The sequence below is a fragment of the Penicillium roqueforti genome (genome assembly GCF_015533775.1).
Source record: "Penicillium roqueforti strain LCP96 04111 chromosome Unknown scaffold_03, whole genome shotgun sequence".
Lineage (NCBI taxonomy): Eukaryota > Fungi > Ascomycota > Eurotiomycetes > Eurotiales > Aspergillaceae > Penicillium > Penicillium roqueforti.
Genome location: NW_024067567.1, coordinates 709,946 through 726,990, shown reverse-complemented (window position 1 = coordinate 726,990; position 17,045 = coordinate 709,946). Strand labels below are relative to the sequence as shown.

General features: G+C 52.3%; 7 protein-coding genes across 7 annotated transcripts; 4 read left to right on the top strand and 3 right to left on the bottom strand.

Moving 5' to 3' along the window:
* Window positions 1-471: 471 nt before the first annotated feature.
* LCP9604111_2702 (Gfo/Idh/MocA family protein) lies at window positions 472-1,929 on the top strand (the record flags this gene model as incomplete). The annotated part of the gene is made up of 5 exons (XM_039070209.1): window positions 472-495; window positions 547-709; window positions 763-1,461; window positions 1,515-1,605; window positions 1,665-1,929. 5 exons carry the CDS (start codon window positions 472-474, stop codon window positions 1,927-1,929), a joined length of 1,242 nt encoding a protein of 413 aa, XP_038931454.1.
* Window positions 1,930-2,173: 244 nt separating this feature from the next.
* Window positions 2,174-3,130, top strand: LCP9604111_2701 (uncharacterized protein; the record flags this gene model as incomplete). The annotated part of the gene is made up of 1 exon (XM_039070208.1): window positions 2,174-3,130. The coding sequence occupies one exon, from the start codon at window positions 2,174-2,176 to the stop codon at window positions 3,128-3,130; it is 957 nt and encodes a 318-aa protein (XP_038931453.1).
* Window positions 3,131-3,516: 386 nt separating this feature from the next.
* Window positions 3,517-5,611, bottom strand: LCP9604111_2700 (putative PHD finger domain protein; the record flags this gene model as incomplete). The annotated part of the gene is made up of 2 exons (XM_039070207.1): window positions 3,517-3,657; window positions 3,716-5,611. 2 exons carry the CDS (start codon window positions 5,609-5,611, stop codon window positions 3,517-3,519), a joined length of 2,037 nt encoding a protein of 678 aa, XP_038931452.1.
* A 1,094-nt stretch (window positions 5,612-6,705) lies between these two features.
* Window positions 6,706-8,536, top strand: LCP9604111_2699 (uncharacterized protein; the record flags this gene model as incomplete). Its single annotated transcript, XM_039070204.1, has 2 exons — window positions 6,706-7,223; window positions 7,279-8,536. The coding sequence occupies 2 exons, from the start codon at window positions 6,706-6,708 to the stop codon at window positions 8,534-8,536; spliced, it is 1,776 nt and encodes a 591-aa protein (XP_038931451.1).
* Window positions 8,537-9,029: 493 nt separating this feature from the next.
* Window positions 9,030-10,097, top strand: LCP9604111_2698 (putative transcription regulator PAB1642; the record flags this gene model as incomplete). The annotated part of the gene is made up of 1 exon (XM_039070203.1): window positions 9,030-10,097. The coding sequence occupies one exon, from the start codon at window positions 9,030-9,032 to the stop codon at window positions 10,095-10,097; it is 1,068 nt and encodes a 355-aa protein (XP_038931450.1).
* Window positions 10,098-10,522: 425 nt separating this feature from the next.
* LCP9604111_2697 (putative forkhead transcription factor Fkh1/2) lies at window positions 10,523-12,827 on the bottom strand (the record flags this gene model as incomplete). Its single annotated transcript, XM_039070202.1, has 3 exons — window positions 10,523-10,589; window positions 10,644-12,625; window positions 12,714-12,827. The coding sequence occupies 3 exons, from the start codon at window positions 12,825-12,827 to the stop codon at window positions 10,523-10,525; spliced, it is 2,163 nt and encodes a 720-aa protein (XP_038931449.1).
* A 1,397-nt stretch (window positions 12,828-14,224) lies between these two features.
* On the bottom strand, window positions 14,225-16,183 carry pacC (putative C2H2 transcription factor PacC; the record flags this gene model as incomplete). The annotated part of the gene is made up of 2 exons (XM_039070201.1): window positions 14,225-15,922; window positions 15,974-16,183. 2 exons carry the CDS (start codon window positions 16,181-16,183, stop codon window positions 14,225-14,227), a joined length of 1,908 nt encoding a protein of 635 aa, XP_038931448.1.
* Window positions 16,184-17,045: the final 862 nt, after the last annotated feature.

Sequence of the window (17,045 nt, the reverse complement as noted above, 5' to 3'; positions counted from 1 at the left end):
CCTTCGGGTCATACTTCTCTTCCCCCACGTCCGGCAAATGCCCCGAGGTACATTGTATGGTGGAGAATCAAATTCCACCAATCAGCACAAGCACACAGAATGTGGGGGACAGGAGGGGTAAAAGCGACGGGTAAAGATGGCTAAAGACGCACTTCAGCCGGCGTTGAAAAGGCCATTAGTCTAGCGGGTGATAAATCGCTTGAGTTCTTGAGTCGTACGTATAATAGTCTATGTGCGCATGGAAATCCCTATGTCTTGAAAGGAAAAATGAGCTTGAAAAGTGATCAACTGGCGTCAAAGCCATGGTGGATGACGATACGGCTATTGAATTTACCCCAGGGCTATTTCAAATGCCGGAAGAATTATATCCAGCGATTTAATACCCCGGCTTCCTGTAAATTAGTTTAAAATTTCCTCTTCCCCTTAGAAATTCCCCGGAATTCAATCACCATTTCGGAATTAACAGACATCATGGCTCCTCCTAGCGTTTTGATGGTACGGACAATGGTTCCCCGCAGTAGATCCTCAAGCTAACTGAGCTCGCAGGTCGGTACTGGTGAATACACCACCGGTTTCGTCGGCGGTGGTGCATCTGGCTCAGACAAGAAGGTCGGTGTAGTAGGCCTTAGTCTATTTGACCTGCGTCGGCGGGGTAAGGTGGGCGACTTGAGCATGGTGGGCGTGTCGGGCAAGAAGTTCCCTGGTATCCGTAAGTTGAGCGAAAGAACAAGCAATTAAACAGGAAGCTAATCGCGAGAATAGGTGACCACTTGCACCGTAATATCTCTCAAGTCTACAACAACCTCGATACCTCGTTCGCTTCGTTCCCCGCGGACGACCAGACCGACCCCGACGCATACAAGACCGCCATTGATGCCCTCCCCAAAGGATCCGCCATCACCATCTTCACCCCCGACTCTACCCACTATCCTATTGCGCTGTACGCAATTGAGCGCGGCCACCATGTGCTCATCACCAAGCCAGCAACCCAGCGGCTAGAAGACCACCTCGCTCTGGTCGAGGTCGCGCGCAAGAATGGCGTCTTCGTCTTCGTTGAGCACCACAAGCGCTTTGACCCTGCATACTCTGATGCGCGGGCTAAGGCAAAGACTCTGGGTGACTTCAACTACTTCTATAGTTACATGAGCCAGCCTAAGAGCCAGCTCGAGACCTTTAAAGCGTGGGCTGGTCGTGATTCTGATATTTCCTACTACCTGAACTCTCACCACATTGATATCTGTGAGAGCATGGTTCCAGATTACAAGCCTGTGCGGGTCTCAGCAACTGCATCTCAGGGTACCGCTGCCGCGCTTGGATGTGTCCCCGAGACTGAGGATACCATCACTCTCCTTGTGGAGTGGCGCCGCCGTGATAACCCGGCGAAGATTGCCACTGGTGTCTATACTGCTAGCTGGACGGCACCTCAAAATGCGGGCGTTCACTCGAACCAGTACTTCCACTGTATGTGATTCTATTTTCCGGCAGTAAACAGACATCTTCTAACATTGGAACAGATATGGCTGCCAACGGCGAGATCCGCATTAACCAGGCCAAGCGTGGCTATGAAGTGACCAGCGACGACCAGGGTCTAATTCATTACAACCCGTAAGACCCCCATTCTCATGGTAATGCTGTAACATGGTTCTATGCTGACTATTATCTAGATTCTATATGCGCTACGCTCCCGACGAAGAAGGAAACTTCAGTGGGCAGACGGGATACGGCTACATCAGCTTCGAGAAATTCATCGATGCCGTCACAGCTGTGAACGAGGGCCGTGTGACCCTCGACCAACTGGACGCCCGCCCGCTGCCCACTCTGCGTAATACAATCGCCACAACGGCAATCCTCGATGCAGGACGCAAGTCACTGGATGAGAGGCGGCCTGTGGAGATTGTCTCCGAGGGCGATAAGTGGGAACTGAAGTAAAGAGTAAACACGATGTAAATGGATTTAAATTATACCAACCAGTGTATTATTTTGGAATGACCGTATATAATACATTTAGTGCTGATTCTGTCATGCGCAATGTCTTACCTTGAGTCGACTAGGCCGCAACTTTAAAAATAGTAAGCTGATGGAATACGAGTGCGACTCCAATTCAGCCTTGTACTTTTAGAATTATCATCCCCCCTCGGCGATTTTTTGTATATATCAGACTAAATCATTCAGAATGATGCGCCGAAAAGAGGTTTATACCAATATCACGCCCATCCCCTCGTCTGTGCCCCGCCAACTAGCCCTCGACATCCTACACAGCCATAGCGAAATCATCACACTAAATCCACTCGTCCTCTCACATCAACCCATCAGGGCTCCACGCAATGCCGTCGCCGACGAGTACTACTCGACGTGGTACGAGATCACAGAACGAGTGCAATACGTCCCGGGGCTGGGCAAGATAGGATCGGGCAAGATCAGCTTCAAAGGCTGTTTCCACAATGTCGCATGGGGTCTACAGACGCACATGTACGCGCCGATGGGAATCGACCTCCGAAGCAAATGGCGCATTGGAGGCAACCAGCGCGACGAACCACCGGAACCGCAAGACAAGCGCGCAGACGGCGCCCCGCAAACCGGACTCTATCTGCGCGAGGATATCGAGATCGAATGCAACCGCACGCTGATTTCTTTCGTCAAGGGTCAGTTGAAGGTCGCTTCGAAGGTGCTGGTAGATCGCCTGATTAAGAAAGCCGAGCTTCTTGATGCTGGTGTCTTGCAGGCTATGATGGAGGATGGCAAATTGACGACATATAATCCGGCCGACCGATCGAGCAGAATTGGGAGGGAGCTGTCGCTTTCGTCGCGAAGACAGTCAGATCAAATGTCGAGGTCCTCGTCGTCTCGGGGACCGCGATCGCCGACGGATTCGCAGTTGGGGCCGATGTCTCCTGGATATGCCTTTCCGCCGCAGTACGGACACCAGCACAGTAGAAGCTTTGCTGTGGAATTACCAGGGGATTCTTATCATCCACAACCTGCACCTGGTGCATATCAAGAGTTGCCGGATACCAGTCGATATCCGAAATCATCACGGCTGGATAAGGCGCATAATGAACTATCTGTTATGGAAGAGGCTCCAGAGCGTGAAGATGGGTTACTTTACAGCCCTTACAAACCAAAGGGTTAGTTGGTTTTAATTTTTTATGTCAGAAGCAGACACAACTGCTATGCATTATGTATTCTTTAAGCTTAATACGAACACGTCCATTCTTCAAGTTGTCTACTGTATATCCCGACATCGTTCGATGAGATCCTGAATCCTAAACTATTACCTTCATATTATCCTACCGATGCGTGACAATAATTCTATCGTTCGGTTCCAGTGAGTTTCGACGAACTGCTTCGGGCATGATCTGTGCCAATGATGCTTCCAATGCTTCCAAATTTATGAACATCTGATTTTTGAAAGAGAAAGCTAGAAATCCAAGAAACGGCGCTACTCCGCACACAAATAAGAAAAAAACAAAACAAGACAGCTCGTGGTATCATGCGAGAAGAATCATTCAAATCCAATTAACGGCGGGATCCACCCTTGATAATGCCATCTTCACCCTTGTGGAGCTTGATACGGCACTGGGGGCAGTACCATTTGGCCGTGCGAGAGGGGACTTCGGTCAGGCCCACGCAGCTGAGATGGAACCATTCACGGTCACACTGCAACGAATAGAATATCAGCATTCTGCTAGAACATATCATAATAGGGATAGCTTACATCTTGGTTCTCACAGCAGATCATCGTCCCAAAACTAACATCTCCACAGAGACAGTATCGGGGCTCATTGGCATCGATCTGTTCGAGGACGCCGTCTTCGTCTACACGGACATCCTGGGAGTCGCGGATGCTGAGGCGCTTCTTTCCGGGCTTGGCTTTGCGGCGTCCGTAGCTTACTGCCGCGCCGCCGTCTTGACCAGTGGAAATGGGACCTGGTGCCGGACGCTTGCGCCGGCGGGCAGGGCCGGGAACACTTGGCGCATGTGACGGCTCGCGGATGGGTGGTTTGTGCGCAGGTGTTGCGCTTTTGATACGGCGATCGCGTCCACTTACTGCTATTGCGGTCGGGACGCTACTGAGAGTTCCTCCTTCGATTGAGGCGGCGGCTACAGAGCGCCGCGATGAGGGCCGGGTCACGGGTGGTGTAGGTGTGGTGACAACTTGGACAAGTGATGGGTTGGGTCCGGAGCCTGCGGGGCTGGGGAGAGGAGGGGAGAACGTGGCTTCAAGTGCGGGGGACGTGTGGGTCTTGATTGGGAGGGTGAGGTCGCTGTTGGTTTCAGCGGCTGGAACGGCCCCTCTGCTAGATCTGCGTCGAGATGGACCAGTCCTAGAAGAAAGAACAGCGACAGGGGCAGGCGGTGCGACCGGGGCAGCAACTTGCGTCGGTTTTGGAGGCTCGGGGGCAACAAGTTCTGTTGCTTCAGGGATAACCTCTTCGCGTTTCCTCTTCCGTGATGATCGATTCGCGGCTGGGGGAGCTTGGGCGGGGCTTGGCAAAGGTTTGACCGAGACACCACCTTCACCTTCCATCAATGCTTGTTCACGGGCCAACTGTTCGCGTTTTAATTTCTTTGCTTCGTTTAATTTCATTCCGCGATTGCTCAGCTTCGTCTCCTCCAAATCTTTGGCCGCCTCGCCACGCCGCGTTTCCTCAATGTTATCACAGTCAATGAACTCTCCGCCCGTCTCTTCTGCCAGGGCCTTCGCTGCACGGTATGCTTCCCAGCCTCGGTTCGCCAGGGCCAGCTCACGGTGAATCATTACTTCACTCGGCTGCCAGACAGCATTCTTTTTCATCTTCTTCCGCAGCCTGGTCATCTCCCATTCCGTCAATCGCAGCCATGGCAGGTCCTCACTGCCCAATTTCGCATCAGCTGGTGGTGGTTTCAACAGCGCAAGGGCCTGTGCTGTTGACTGTGCGGTACCCAGGCTCGGGCGACGTGCTTTTTCCTTCTTTGGGGGTCGCGCGGGCTTGGGAGCAGATTTAATGAGTTCGCCCTCCAAGTCCGATTGCTCGGTACTGGCAAGCGGAGAATCTGGATCAAAGGCCCCATCGGCGCCTAGAAGACGCTTCCTGTTTTTATCTCTCCGATTGCGATTGTTATCCAACCGCAGGGTGATACGCGTCGTGGCATCCTTGATGGCTTTCTTGCCTCCGCGCGCACGCTTCGATAAAGGTTCGGGCAACGGCGACGGTTCCTCTGTGGCAGGTTTCGGCAGTGCTTCGAGTTTCTGGCGGATGCAGCCTAATCGGTCGAAGTGGCGATCTACAACATCGTAGAGGCGACAGGCCTCGGCATATGCCGATTCACGCGCATTTATGGCACGATCGAGCTGAGAGGATATATCTTTGCGCAGTGCAATTGCGCCCGGTCGGGTATCCGAAGGAAGGTCTGGAAGCTGGCCGTAGATATGAGTGAGCTCGTGCACCGCTTGCGCCGAGTCGAGATATCGGTCATCGAGCCCGCGGATGAGGGTTAAGGAGCGGATTAAGTCTGCGGGGAGGTATTCAGTGTAATCAATAAAGTCTGTGACTGTGGCCTGCGCGTCAGGGTCGAAGGGGCCGTCTAGGATGACCCCTCCGCTATCGTCTGTGTCGTCTGTCATGGGCATTTTCTAGCACGATAGTAGTTGATGTTAGAATGTGTCAAATTAGGCGCGTTCTGCGATGATAAGTGAGGACATCGAGGGGTCTAGACGTCAGATAACAGATGGAGCTGAATGCCTTACTGCACGAGGTCCTACAACAGCGGATGATAGTTATTCCAATGCAGCTCTTGGTCACGTGAATATATCCATAGCCCAGATATACCGATTTGGAGCCCGCATGTAACGAATATGTACTCGGTTTTTACCATAGAGTTAGTGCTTCACTTATCCAATATAGTAATAACGAAATTGCCCTTACTCCGAGCTCCATTAATACCTTCTTATATAAAATCGATCATGTCAAAGCTGAGTCAGTCGGTTTTGACCAATTAAAATGGCCTATGAAGCCCCACCTCTCCGAATATCGACACTTTAATGATACCTATACTCCGTACTAAGAGGTCTATATGGAGGATAGACGAGGGAAAAGCCACGGAAGTCAAGTAGTATTAAAGCTGTTTCGGGTTGTACAATTGTAAAGCTCTATACATCTATCCAAATTGTATATAGATGGGCACCTCAGTGTAGAATGCGCTACATGTACACATAGTCTGTTCTATATAGTTTACTGTCTTTATTGAAAGCTATCTCATATCTATACTCAGCCTTGGTCTCTTTAATCAAGAGTTGATTCAATTTCATCTGACTTTTCAAAGTCAGACTAAAGTGCTAAGTGTTTGCTAATGTAGGTAGGATATTGATTGCCAATCACTAGGCAGTATCACCTGCATGTATAATATTGTTATAACGTGACGGCCTGTTAGAGAAAAGAGAGAAAAGAGAGAAAAGAAAGAGAAGAAAGAGAGCAAACAGAGAGATATAGTGATCTCTTTATGTACTTTACTATGAGCTACATCGTTCTTTCCCAGTTGAAATCGTCCCTATCGTCCCTTCCCAATCCGATCGTTCCTTCCTAATTAACAATTCTGATCCCAAAGGCTCGCCGTGCGCATCCTGGCGCGTTTGTTTATATTTTATATTTTCTTATCCTACTTCCTCCTCTCCTCTTCACCCTACACTCCTCAATCTTGCCAAAGCTTTTATCTCAGTCTTCCAAAATGGATGTTCGCGAGCGTCTGAAGATGCTTCTCGAAGGAGACACGGGTCTCAATGACTTGAATACCCACTTGAGCCAGGCTGAAGCCGTCCAACCTGCCCCCAGTGCGGATGGAGCTGATCCAGGTGCTGGGTTTACCAAAGCTAAGCAAGATGTAAGTCAATCTTACCCTGAGGGTGGCCAATTTCCTTTGTCGTACATTCGTACCTATGTGGTTGGAGACATAGGTGGGTCGAGAGACAGGCCGTTGACCCAGATCAACCAGCGTCATCCCCGTCGTACTCCGAAGATGCACATTGATATCCCGGGCTTGAACAAGCGCAAAGACGAGGGTGGCGGCGGTATTTCTGACTTGGATTGCGACGAGGAGTTGGTCACTGCAATCCCGGTGACCAAGTCGTTCACTCCGGCCACCACAATGGCTCGCTTCCCTTTCAGGTATATCCCTCAGAATGATGCCCAGAGCGTCAATGAGCGGTTCTATGAGGGGGATCAATTCTGGAATCGAACTTGGGATCTGTTTGTGAAATCTAAAATCAGTTAGCAAAGTATCTTGTCGCTAATCCTCACCTAGGTATCATCTGTCTGTCCCAATGGCTATTTCTCAAACCCCATTTCTTTTGATTCCCACTTCCCAAGCTCAAGCACTGCTCGATGAAATCAATTCGGCTCTGAACCTCAATTTGTCTCTCACGGGCGTTGACAAGGATGGCCTCGTGATTGACATCGACAATGAGATGCTCCCGCAGCCTATGTACCTTGGCCGAACCAGCACCCATGCTCGGAAGAAGAAATTGGAGAGTATTGTTCCCTCGCCTCTGGAGAACTGGGGACCCCACGCACATCTGGTTGAGCCCCCCGTTTTCGAGGATTTTGAAAAGAAAATCAAACAATCCATCGCCACAACCAAGATCAGGAAGAGCTGCAAGCAGGCGGTCCGGGATGCCCGAATCAAGAAGTGGCAGGAGAGCTTGGGTCGTGCGCAAGCCTACTTTGGGCTGCGCCCCCCACTGAAGCCAAATGATACACAACCGTCGTTTGCCAATGGTCAGATCAGACCGATCGATGTTCTGAAACCTGTCAATTGGGCCTTTCAAGATGCCCCCATTTTCATCTGTATTGACCTTGAGTGGATGGACCGCTATGGCTCTCTGACTGAGGTTGGAATTTCGACTCTGGACATGATGGATTTGGAAGGTGTCGTCCCTGGTGATTATGGCCATATGTGGGTGAAGAAGATTCGATCCCGTCATCTGCGTGTGAAGGAGCACCGGCACTGGGTTAACGTGACTTACATTACCGGATGTCCTGGTAGATTTGGATTTGGGGAGAGTGAGATAGTTCCCAGCGCTGAAATTCCGAAGGTTGTGGACGCTGCGTTCCAGCCCCCATACATGGTTTCCTTGGAGGGAGAAGATATCCCCCGACACAAGAACGCGAAGCGCAATGTGATCTTGGTCGGACTCGATCTCCACGGTGATATCATACATCTCCAGAAAGCGGGAAGCCAAGTTTTTACCAGTCTGAACGAACCCTCTTCGGTCATCCGTGAGACCATCGACGTGGCAGAGCTGTACCGTGCTGATGCTGAAGAGAACCAAAAGCGGGGCCTTCGAGCACTGCTGGGATCACTGAATATCTTGAGTTTCGACCTGCACAATGCCGGAAATGATGCCCACTACACCTTGCACGCTCTTGTGCGATTGATGCTGAGAGTCGCCGGGGAGAAGCCGTGGGCATACGAGCTCAACGGTGAGCGCAATGTTGAGAGCAAGGATGAGCGCAAGGATCAGCAAGGCGACCCCGAGTCTGAACCCAAGGCTGCAGTGTAACGACAACATTGATGGAGACCCGTTCACCGTCAACTCACGAAAGTGGGAGTGACTGAGGGGCTGGAGCCATGAGGTCAAGTTTGAGAATCTTTAAACATACCTCGTGGGATGCTCTTGAGAAGGTGAATGGGCGCAGTGAATTACAACAGAATGCGTGAGATCAAAAATGGGTGAAAATAAAAAAACAAAGGGGATGTATGGCTAGTTCTAGCTTTCTATGGTCTGAGCTGAATGAAAATCTCCGCTGATTTTATGTCAAAGCTTTCTCGTGCTAAGTAGTCCATACCGTATAAATGTACTGTATACTACGAAGGTGTATAGTATACCGTAAAAAGCAAATGATATAACTCCGATGTTATGTCCTACTGACGACACACCATGTTCATCCCACTATCGCCCCATCCCACACAATCTTAATCTCCGATCTCCCCCTCCAACAAACACAAACACCGACCATCTCAACCAATATATATTTCCCCCCAAAATCCAGAAAATGACCAGTCGAGGCCCCTTTACCGCTTACCTGCTCGGAAGCAACCCCAATGCACTCAAGCGCGCAACAACCCACCGCTTCCTCGCCTCCGCAGGCCGCGGCACCCTCCCCAAGTCGCAACTAAGCCAATGGCTCTCCCAAGACCGACTCTACGCGCAAGCCTACATCCGGTACATAGGGCTCCTCCTCTCAAAGATCCGCCTCCCAACCCAGGACCCGAAATCACCGACCACACACACCCCAACCCCGGAACAAAGCGCCATAACCGTACTCATCGACGCGCTCGTCAACATCCGCACCGAGCTAGCCTTCTTCGAGAAAACCGCCAACGACTACAACCTCGATCTAACAGCCATCTCCGCTGAAGAGGGCGGCTGCTCGCTCACCTCCTGCGGCCAAGGCTCGGACATCACCGTCTCGGCCGGCATCTGCTCCATCGGCTCTGGAAGCTGTCCGGGGATCACGGGCGGCGACGAGGAAGGCCCGCCAGCGGACGGGGAGGGAAATGCGGGCGGCGAGCAGAGCGGCGCGCCCGGACACGGCCTGTGTCAGAGCCAGGGAGAGTGCCAGATGCCGTCTGGTGGGGGGCTTTGTGTGCCCGGACCGCAGTTCAGTGAGTATGGGCGCGATATCGACCCTTCTCCTTCGGGCGGGGAGGGGTGTGGGACTCTTTTCTTCTGTGCGAGTCGCACCACTAGGGGTTACATTGATATGTTCATGTCGGCGGGGAGTAGTGGGGTTTCGATCTTGGAGGGGATGGCGGTGTTGTGGGCTACGGAGGTTTGTTATCTTCGGTCTTGGAGGTTTGCGGCGGAGTGTATGCGGGAGGATCGGAATACAGATTATAAGAAAGATGCGGATGGGGGTGCGTTGAGGGAGAAGTTTATTGGGAATTGGTCGAGTGCTGAGTTTGAGGAGTTTGTTAATCGGATTGGGGACGTGGTTGATGAGATGGCGGGGCAGATTAAGGGGGCGGAGGAGTTGGAGATTATGCGGGGAAGGTGTTTGGAGTGGTGGAGGCAGATTGTTTGGTTGGAGGAGAACTTTTGGCCAAATGCTGCTAAATGATGTAGAGTTATCTGATCAACTCTAGATCGACTTGAAATGTCACTATCTCTAGGGTTGTGCACATGCTGTCGCGGTTGAAAAATATTGTATGTAGAATATCATACATCTGACTTGAATCCCATGTGCACAAGGCTATCTAGAACGGGATGACGAGCAAAAGCAAAGACAAAAACAATAACGCCGTCCACAGACCGAGGCAAAATCAAATCAAAACTCCGAACCGGTCTCTGCTCTCAAACCAATGACAATGTCATCGAGCAGACCGTCAAAACACAAGTATAAAAATGACAAAATCCACCAACACCATTCGTAATGCGAAAGCATGAAGCATGAAGCAAGTAGTAAAACACATGGACACAGTCTGGGAAGTGGACATGTTGTACATCACAGAATAAGACAGTCTGCACCAACCATCGTAGGCAACATCACGTAGCAGCCGCACGGGCAGCATTGCCTAGTTGTCGATGGTATGAGCCGATAGGTTCGAAACCTCTGAAAATAGTATTAGTTTCTGCGCGCCGACCAAGTGTATAAAAGAAAACCTACCTAGCAAGATCAAACCCCGATCCATTATCATCATCATCCTCCTCTTCTCGCTCTTCATTCCTCGCATGAGACGTCCCGTTGGGTCCCATATCCCCCGAATCTGACTGGAGCGGGGGCAGAGTCCGACCGGAGCCAAGTCCATTCGACGTCCCGGGTTTACTAGGACTAACGAGATTCGGCGGCGGGGGAGAGCTACTCGGGAACCCGCCGATAATGCGGTCCTCGACCTCACCCTTCAGGGGACTCATGTCCGGCGGCGGACGGGCAGGGGTACTCCCGATATCAGCGAACTTCCAGAACTGCGCGGGCGAGCTCATGGGCATGAACTTCGACGGGATCTGCGCGGTACTGGGGGGCGGGAGACGGGGCTGTTGCCGTTGCGGGGCGGGAGTAATCATCGAAGAGGGCTCTTCGTTGTAGTAGGATGAGGAGAGGACTGGCGGGGACCCGGCTACGTTGTCGGACATGCCGTACGCGCGGGCCAGGTTGTTGCTGCTATTTTGAACCTGCGTGGAGATGCTGGAGTGGTGATTGTGTGAGCGCGACGGGAGCGGCGAGGGTTCATCGTAGTCGCGTGGGTTCATATGTCGCAGTGGGTGGTCGGAGCCGAGCCCTCGACCGAGCCGGGAACCACGCTCTGGTGTGTATGCTTCCACCGGGGCTACGGGAAACGAGCTGAAGCCCGGGGACGAAACGGGTGGCGACTTTCTCGCTGTTGCTGAGAACGAGGTGTCGATTTTGCTAACGTGAGTCCCGCGTGCTGATGACGGGGGCTCTTTCGTCGCCGGCGAGGACGGGGCAGATGACTGCGTGCCGCCCTTGCGTGTTTGCTTCTTCCGGTACTCCTCCCGATACTCTACTGCGATCTGCCACTTCATACCCTTGCCCGGCTCGTCGGTCCGGCGGGGAACCTTTTGGAACGCCTTGTTTAGCGAGAGATTGTGGCGGATGGAGTTTTGCCAGCCGCTTTGGGAGTGTCGATAGAACGCGTATTTATCCATAATCCAATTGTAGATACTGTTCAACGTGAGCTTCTCCTCCTCACTCGAGAAAATAGCCTGAGCGATTAGAGTCGCATAGCTGTACGGCGGCTTCAGGTCCTTGGAGGAATCCTTGCTGTAATCGATTTCCTCCGTGCTCTCCATCATCATGCCTCGGTTGTAAAGCGGGGACTGCTTAGCCGTGCGCTGGCCGGCGGTATCGGGCGATCGCGGTGGGGGCGTCACCTGGCGCTTGTTGAACTTCGGAGCAGGCGCCAACGAGGGCCCGCCGGACGAAGATGGTCGTGTAGCCTCGCTGTTCTGGGAATGCTGAGGATGGGCATGCTGCGAAGCATCCCAGGCAACCGAAGCCGGATCCGGCTCCTGTCCGCTCGCAATGCGCTGCGCACGCTCGATAAAGCTGGGCTGGATATTGGCCTCGTCGCCGGGCGTGACAAACATCATTTGTGTATTGGCCACCTCGATGATGTCGCCACATGAGAGAATCGCATCGGTGCCGCGCTTCACAATTGCATTGTTCAAGCGCACACCATTCCGGCCATTGACCCGGATGTGCCAGGCAGGGGTTTCCTCGCCATCATAAAAGATCTCAGCATGCAGTCTCGACACGAATTTGCTAGGGCCCAAGTCGACATGAACATCTGGCAGCGCACGAGCCGCTATTGTGACGGGGCTAGACTGTTCCACAGCCCGCTGTTCGCGGTCCGGTTCACGGCCGATATTGACATGCAGTGTTTTGACGTAATACGTCCAATTGCGGCCGGCAATCTTAGCATACGCCTGGATGCGCTGTGTATTCTCGGTCTTGGTGTTGGAGTGGTCGCGCGAGACGCGCAGTTCCTCGCGGGGGGTGTTCAGATATGAAATCACTAGATCGACGAGGTCTTGATTGGTAGCGGGTTCGTGTTCGCCCGTTGAGTCCTCGGCTTCGTCGGCGGACTCATGTTTGACGTTTCGAGGAGGGGAGGTACGGCGGTCAACCTGAGGATCAGAAGAAATCTAGTCTTAGCTCCTGTTTGCGCGAGGATCTATTTGGTCTCAAACTAAACGCTCCGTTGTTCTAACTCACCTTGCGCTTCTTCGCGGATGGCCGGCTGGGTGATGAGTCCGGAGCCTCTGCGTCGGAGGTTTCTTGCAGTTGAATTTCCTTGCGGCGCGCGCGGCGGCGGTTCGTAAGCGGCATTATGTATAGACGTTCACTCTTCCTGGTCTCTGGTATGATATAATAGACAACCAAAGCCGGAGTATTTTTTCCCTCCCGTTGCGTAGGCAATCAAGTCCGAGTCGAAGTACTCCACAAACAAGCGCGGGGCACTAGAGAGGAAATATGATGACAAGGCAGAGGCGAGAAAAGGCAAAACACAGTTTAAATAAAAACAAAAGTCTTCCAAGGTTGGAATCGGATTTCAGCGCCTCCAGAATCGGAAGACCGTTCAGAGGTAGAACCAGAGAACGAAGAACGTCGGAGCATAGATTTGCCACCACGGAAGAAAGGGAAAGGAAAAAAGGAAAAAAAAAGAAGCCCAGATAGACTGTAAACAAGATCAAGAGGCTGGATATCTTTTTTTTTACAAAAAACTCCCCCAATCGAAAGGTTGATATTGTGTGGCTGGATGTTATTATCGATAATCCCTAGGCCGATCGACACGCGCAATGGCGTCTGTTTGGGTGACCGCCTTGTCGCGTAACGTGTATGACACAGCAGAAAAGGATAGAAAGGAGAAGGGAATGAAGGGAATGAAGAGAGAGAATATAGGAAAGACAAGAGAAGGAAAACAAAGTGTACAAGTAAGAAAAGAAACCGAAGTGCGATTGGGGATGTGACCGTAAACAGAGTGGTGGAGTTTGTGGTAATAACGGTGTATGGATACAGGGAAAGCTGCCCGAAAGGCGGAGATAGGTCTGAAATACCAATACCAGCACGTGCTCAGCGTGGGATTGGGATGCTTCCGAGTGCAGAAAGTGGAACTTCTTCATATCCAGATGCAGAGATGTTCTATGTTGATGTTCTATGATGCCTACATAAGGATGCAGTTGGTGTAGATATCCTGTTTCTTTGTCTTTATTGTTCTTACTATGCACATATCCATGTCTAACACCTGTCTTAACAGCTAATTTAGATTTCCCTCCCTCATACATACACGAATTCTCAGATCAATAAAAATGAGATCTGCCCGTTTGCGTCATCCCCCGGATCTGGCTTAGCTTGGAATGTTGATTTGCCTCTTTGGGTTTGACATGTCGATCTAAGGTCACATCGCTTTGGATCTTCTCACCTTGAAAGGGTCTACAGGAAAGAGTCAAGACGCAAGCAACACTTTACGTAAATAAACACTTTAAACAGTTCAAAGGGTTTCATGGAGCGCTACCTAATATTCATACAAACAGGAACGACGCACGATGAAAGCACCGGAAGAGTATCAGAAAGAAAGCGGAAAATTTCTCCGTAAGAAAAAATTAAAGCCTTCAAAGAACAAAGAAGACCAGGTAGAAAGGGGGTGTAGAGCGGAAGGCAATAAACAAATGTCGTCACGGCGTGAAACAAGCTACGGCCAATAAAGGCAGAAAGAGCGGAAAGATTTACTGAGGCATCTTGGCGTCCCCATCCTCGTCCTCATCCACACCACGTAACATGGGATAGAAGACTCTCTCAGCTGCAGAATTGGCGTGCTCTTCCTGGGGCTTCTCAGAAGCGGCACGTGCACTGGCAGTCTCAACTCCCTCCATGGCATCGAGTCCGGGCGGAGAAGCCGAAGAGTTCTGCGCTCCATATTCCGCAGTAAGGCTACCGGCCTCGAGCAATTCAGAAACCAAGCGACGGAGGTTCTCAAGCAGGCGGACCTTTTCGACCCAGGCAACGTTGACATCGCGCTCGGCGACTTCAGTGGCCGCTTGCGCAGTACGTTTGACATCCTCCTGGTCGGGATCAGACGAGGTACCCGACAGAGCGGGGTCAATCAAGCTCTCCGAGATGTGAATGGCCTTGGGAGTGCGCTCGCCGTCATCCTTGACATCATGGGAGATATCCATGCGGTCCTCGGTGGCAGCACGGTCGGCCGGCCTGGCGCGTTGCAAGGTACCACCAGTGTAGCGGCGGCGGTCGTCGTGGTCATACGCGCCGCTCAGGGTAGAAGGCGGTGCGGCACCTGAGGCGGTCGGGTAACCGGCGGCCATGCTGTCGGCGACGGTGGCCGACGGCAAGCGGGGGTACATACCCGGGCCGCTCTCGTGAGGGGGCGACACGCGGTGAGCATGGTGCATGGAGATAGGAGAGCGGTTGGAGGTGTATGACTGTGCGCTGGAAGGCGGGGTCAAAGCTGGGGTGCCGACCGATGGGGAGTGGGCCGAAGCAGCCATGGGGGCTGAGCTAGTTGCAGTAACGTGGCTTGGCGGGAGCTGGGTCGGGGGGGAGTGAGTGGCGCGATAGTTCATGCCACCATGCACGTAATGCGCGCCGGGCTGGGCAATGCCGGCAGCCGCCACATTCTCATCGCTTTCGTAGATGGTATTCTGCATTTGTTCGAGGAATTGATCGATGTTGATTAAATCGTTCTTAGTCCGAACATTGGACATGGGGGGAAGGTGGTAGCCCGGAGCCTGGGAACCACCAGGGCTGTAACCACCACCGCCGCCGACCGCAACAGACGCAGGCATTTGCTGATATTCAGGCACGGGACCATTGAGGAAGGGAAGCTGAAGGGCCTGCAGACCCAACAGACGCTGGCCGACCGCGGCATAGGAATTAGGGTCGAACTGGCGGCGCTTCAAGTCGCCAAAAAACTCGTTCAACGCATCGTATCCACGCTTACGATCATAAGGGTGACCTCCCTCTTGTCCTTGGCTCAGGGCATAGTACACATTGCCGTAGGAATGCGGGTTGGGGGCCTGAGGTGGGGGGTGTGGCTGGTAGTACTGTGGGGGCGGTGCGTGCGAATACTGCCCATTGATGCCGTTGATAGGGCTCTCGAAGTAATGTGTGGCAGCAGCATAACCCTTAGGGTTCTGAGGGAACATCATATCCGGATGCTTCATGCCCGGTTCCGGAGAGCGGATCTCCGAGTCGTCGGCATGGGTCTTGACATGCTTCTTCAGATCCTGAGGTCGCTTGAAAGCCTTACCACAGAAGTCACACTTGTGAGGCTTGAGCGGCACGTGAACACGGATGTGGGACGTGATATGATCACGCTTGACTGTGGTGGTGTTGCAAGTACCCCACTGACAGGTCAGGTTGAGATTGTTGGTGCTTTTACGTCCAACATGTCGCTCACAAACATGCTCCTATCCGTTATTAGCATCTTTTTTTTTCTGGAATTGATTGATCCCACTTACATAGAGAGACTCAGCATTGGGTGACTTCTCAGTGCATCCGACCCACTGGCACGGCAGCTGCTCACTGGCGGCCGCAGCAGCGGCGGCGACGGTCGCTGAGACCGAGGCGGAAGGAGGTGAAGTGGCCTGGATGGCCGCCTGGATGGCCGCCGGCTCAGTCACCGGCGCCGGCACGGCTGTTTGGGTAGAAGGAGAATGGTTCTCCGTCATGATGCCAAGAAATTGGATTAGTTGGCGGAAATCCTAGAAAGCAAATGAGAAGAGAAAACAGAAAAAGGATCCAGCGACTACGAGAAGAAAGACCCGATATGTATACAAGAGGAAAGAGAAAAGGAGAGAAAACGGGGACTCCGCAGAAGAGGAAAAGGAGCCGAGCCTTTGCCCAGAAAATACCGCGTTGCTAAGCCTAGCGGAAAGACAAGGAGAGAAATGCGAAGACCAAGACCGGGCCAAGAGCCTGTGCGGGCCTCCAGAACCGAGGGGCGTTGGCGCCATGGCTTTTGACTGGTGGACCGAGGGGGGGACGAGGGGCTGTGGGTGAGCATTCCAGGGCTAACACGTACCACCGTAGGGTACAGTACGGGGGGGATGGTACGTGGGGTACAGTACGGTATGTATTTTAATAAGATTTGATCTCTGGCCGTCTATCACTGGCCTGTCCTGTCTAGTAAGCGAGGCTAAATCAGTTAGTGCACTTGCTGCGGAGTACTGAAATTAACCAGTGCACGGCAATGTTGCATAGAAACATCACGTTGCCGAGAAAGAAACAGAGTTGCCGGTTCATATTGCCAAGCCAACGTCCAAGAATCATCCTGATAGGCAGTGCTTCTTGGCAGCCAAGTGATTCCTCTTGCCAATAATTCCCGCTCCGGAGCACCAAGACTCAGGTCTTGGACTCTTGGAGTCTTGGTATGACCATATCCCTTTCGTATTAACTTTGTCTCTGGTGTGACGAGTCTGATTAATCTGGCTGCCTGGTGCCCTTGTTACGGCCGGCATGCATGAGTCGGTCGGTTTCGGATTTAGATCACCACATCTGAAGGTATTGCCATGTAACCATATGTTCTGGCTT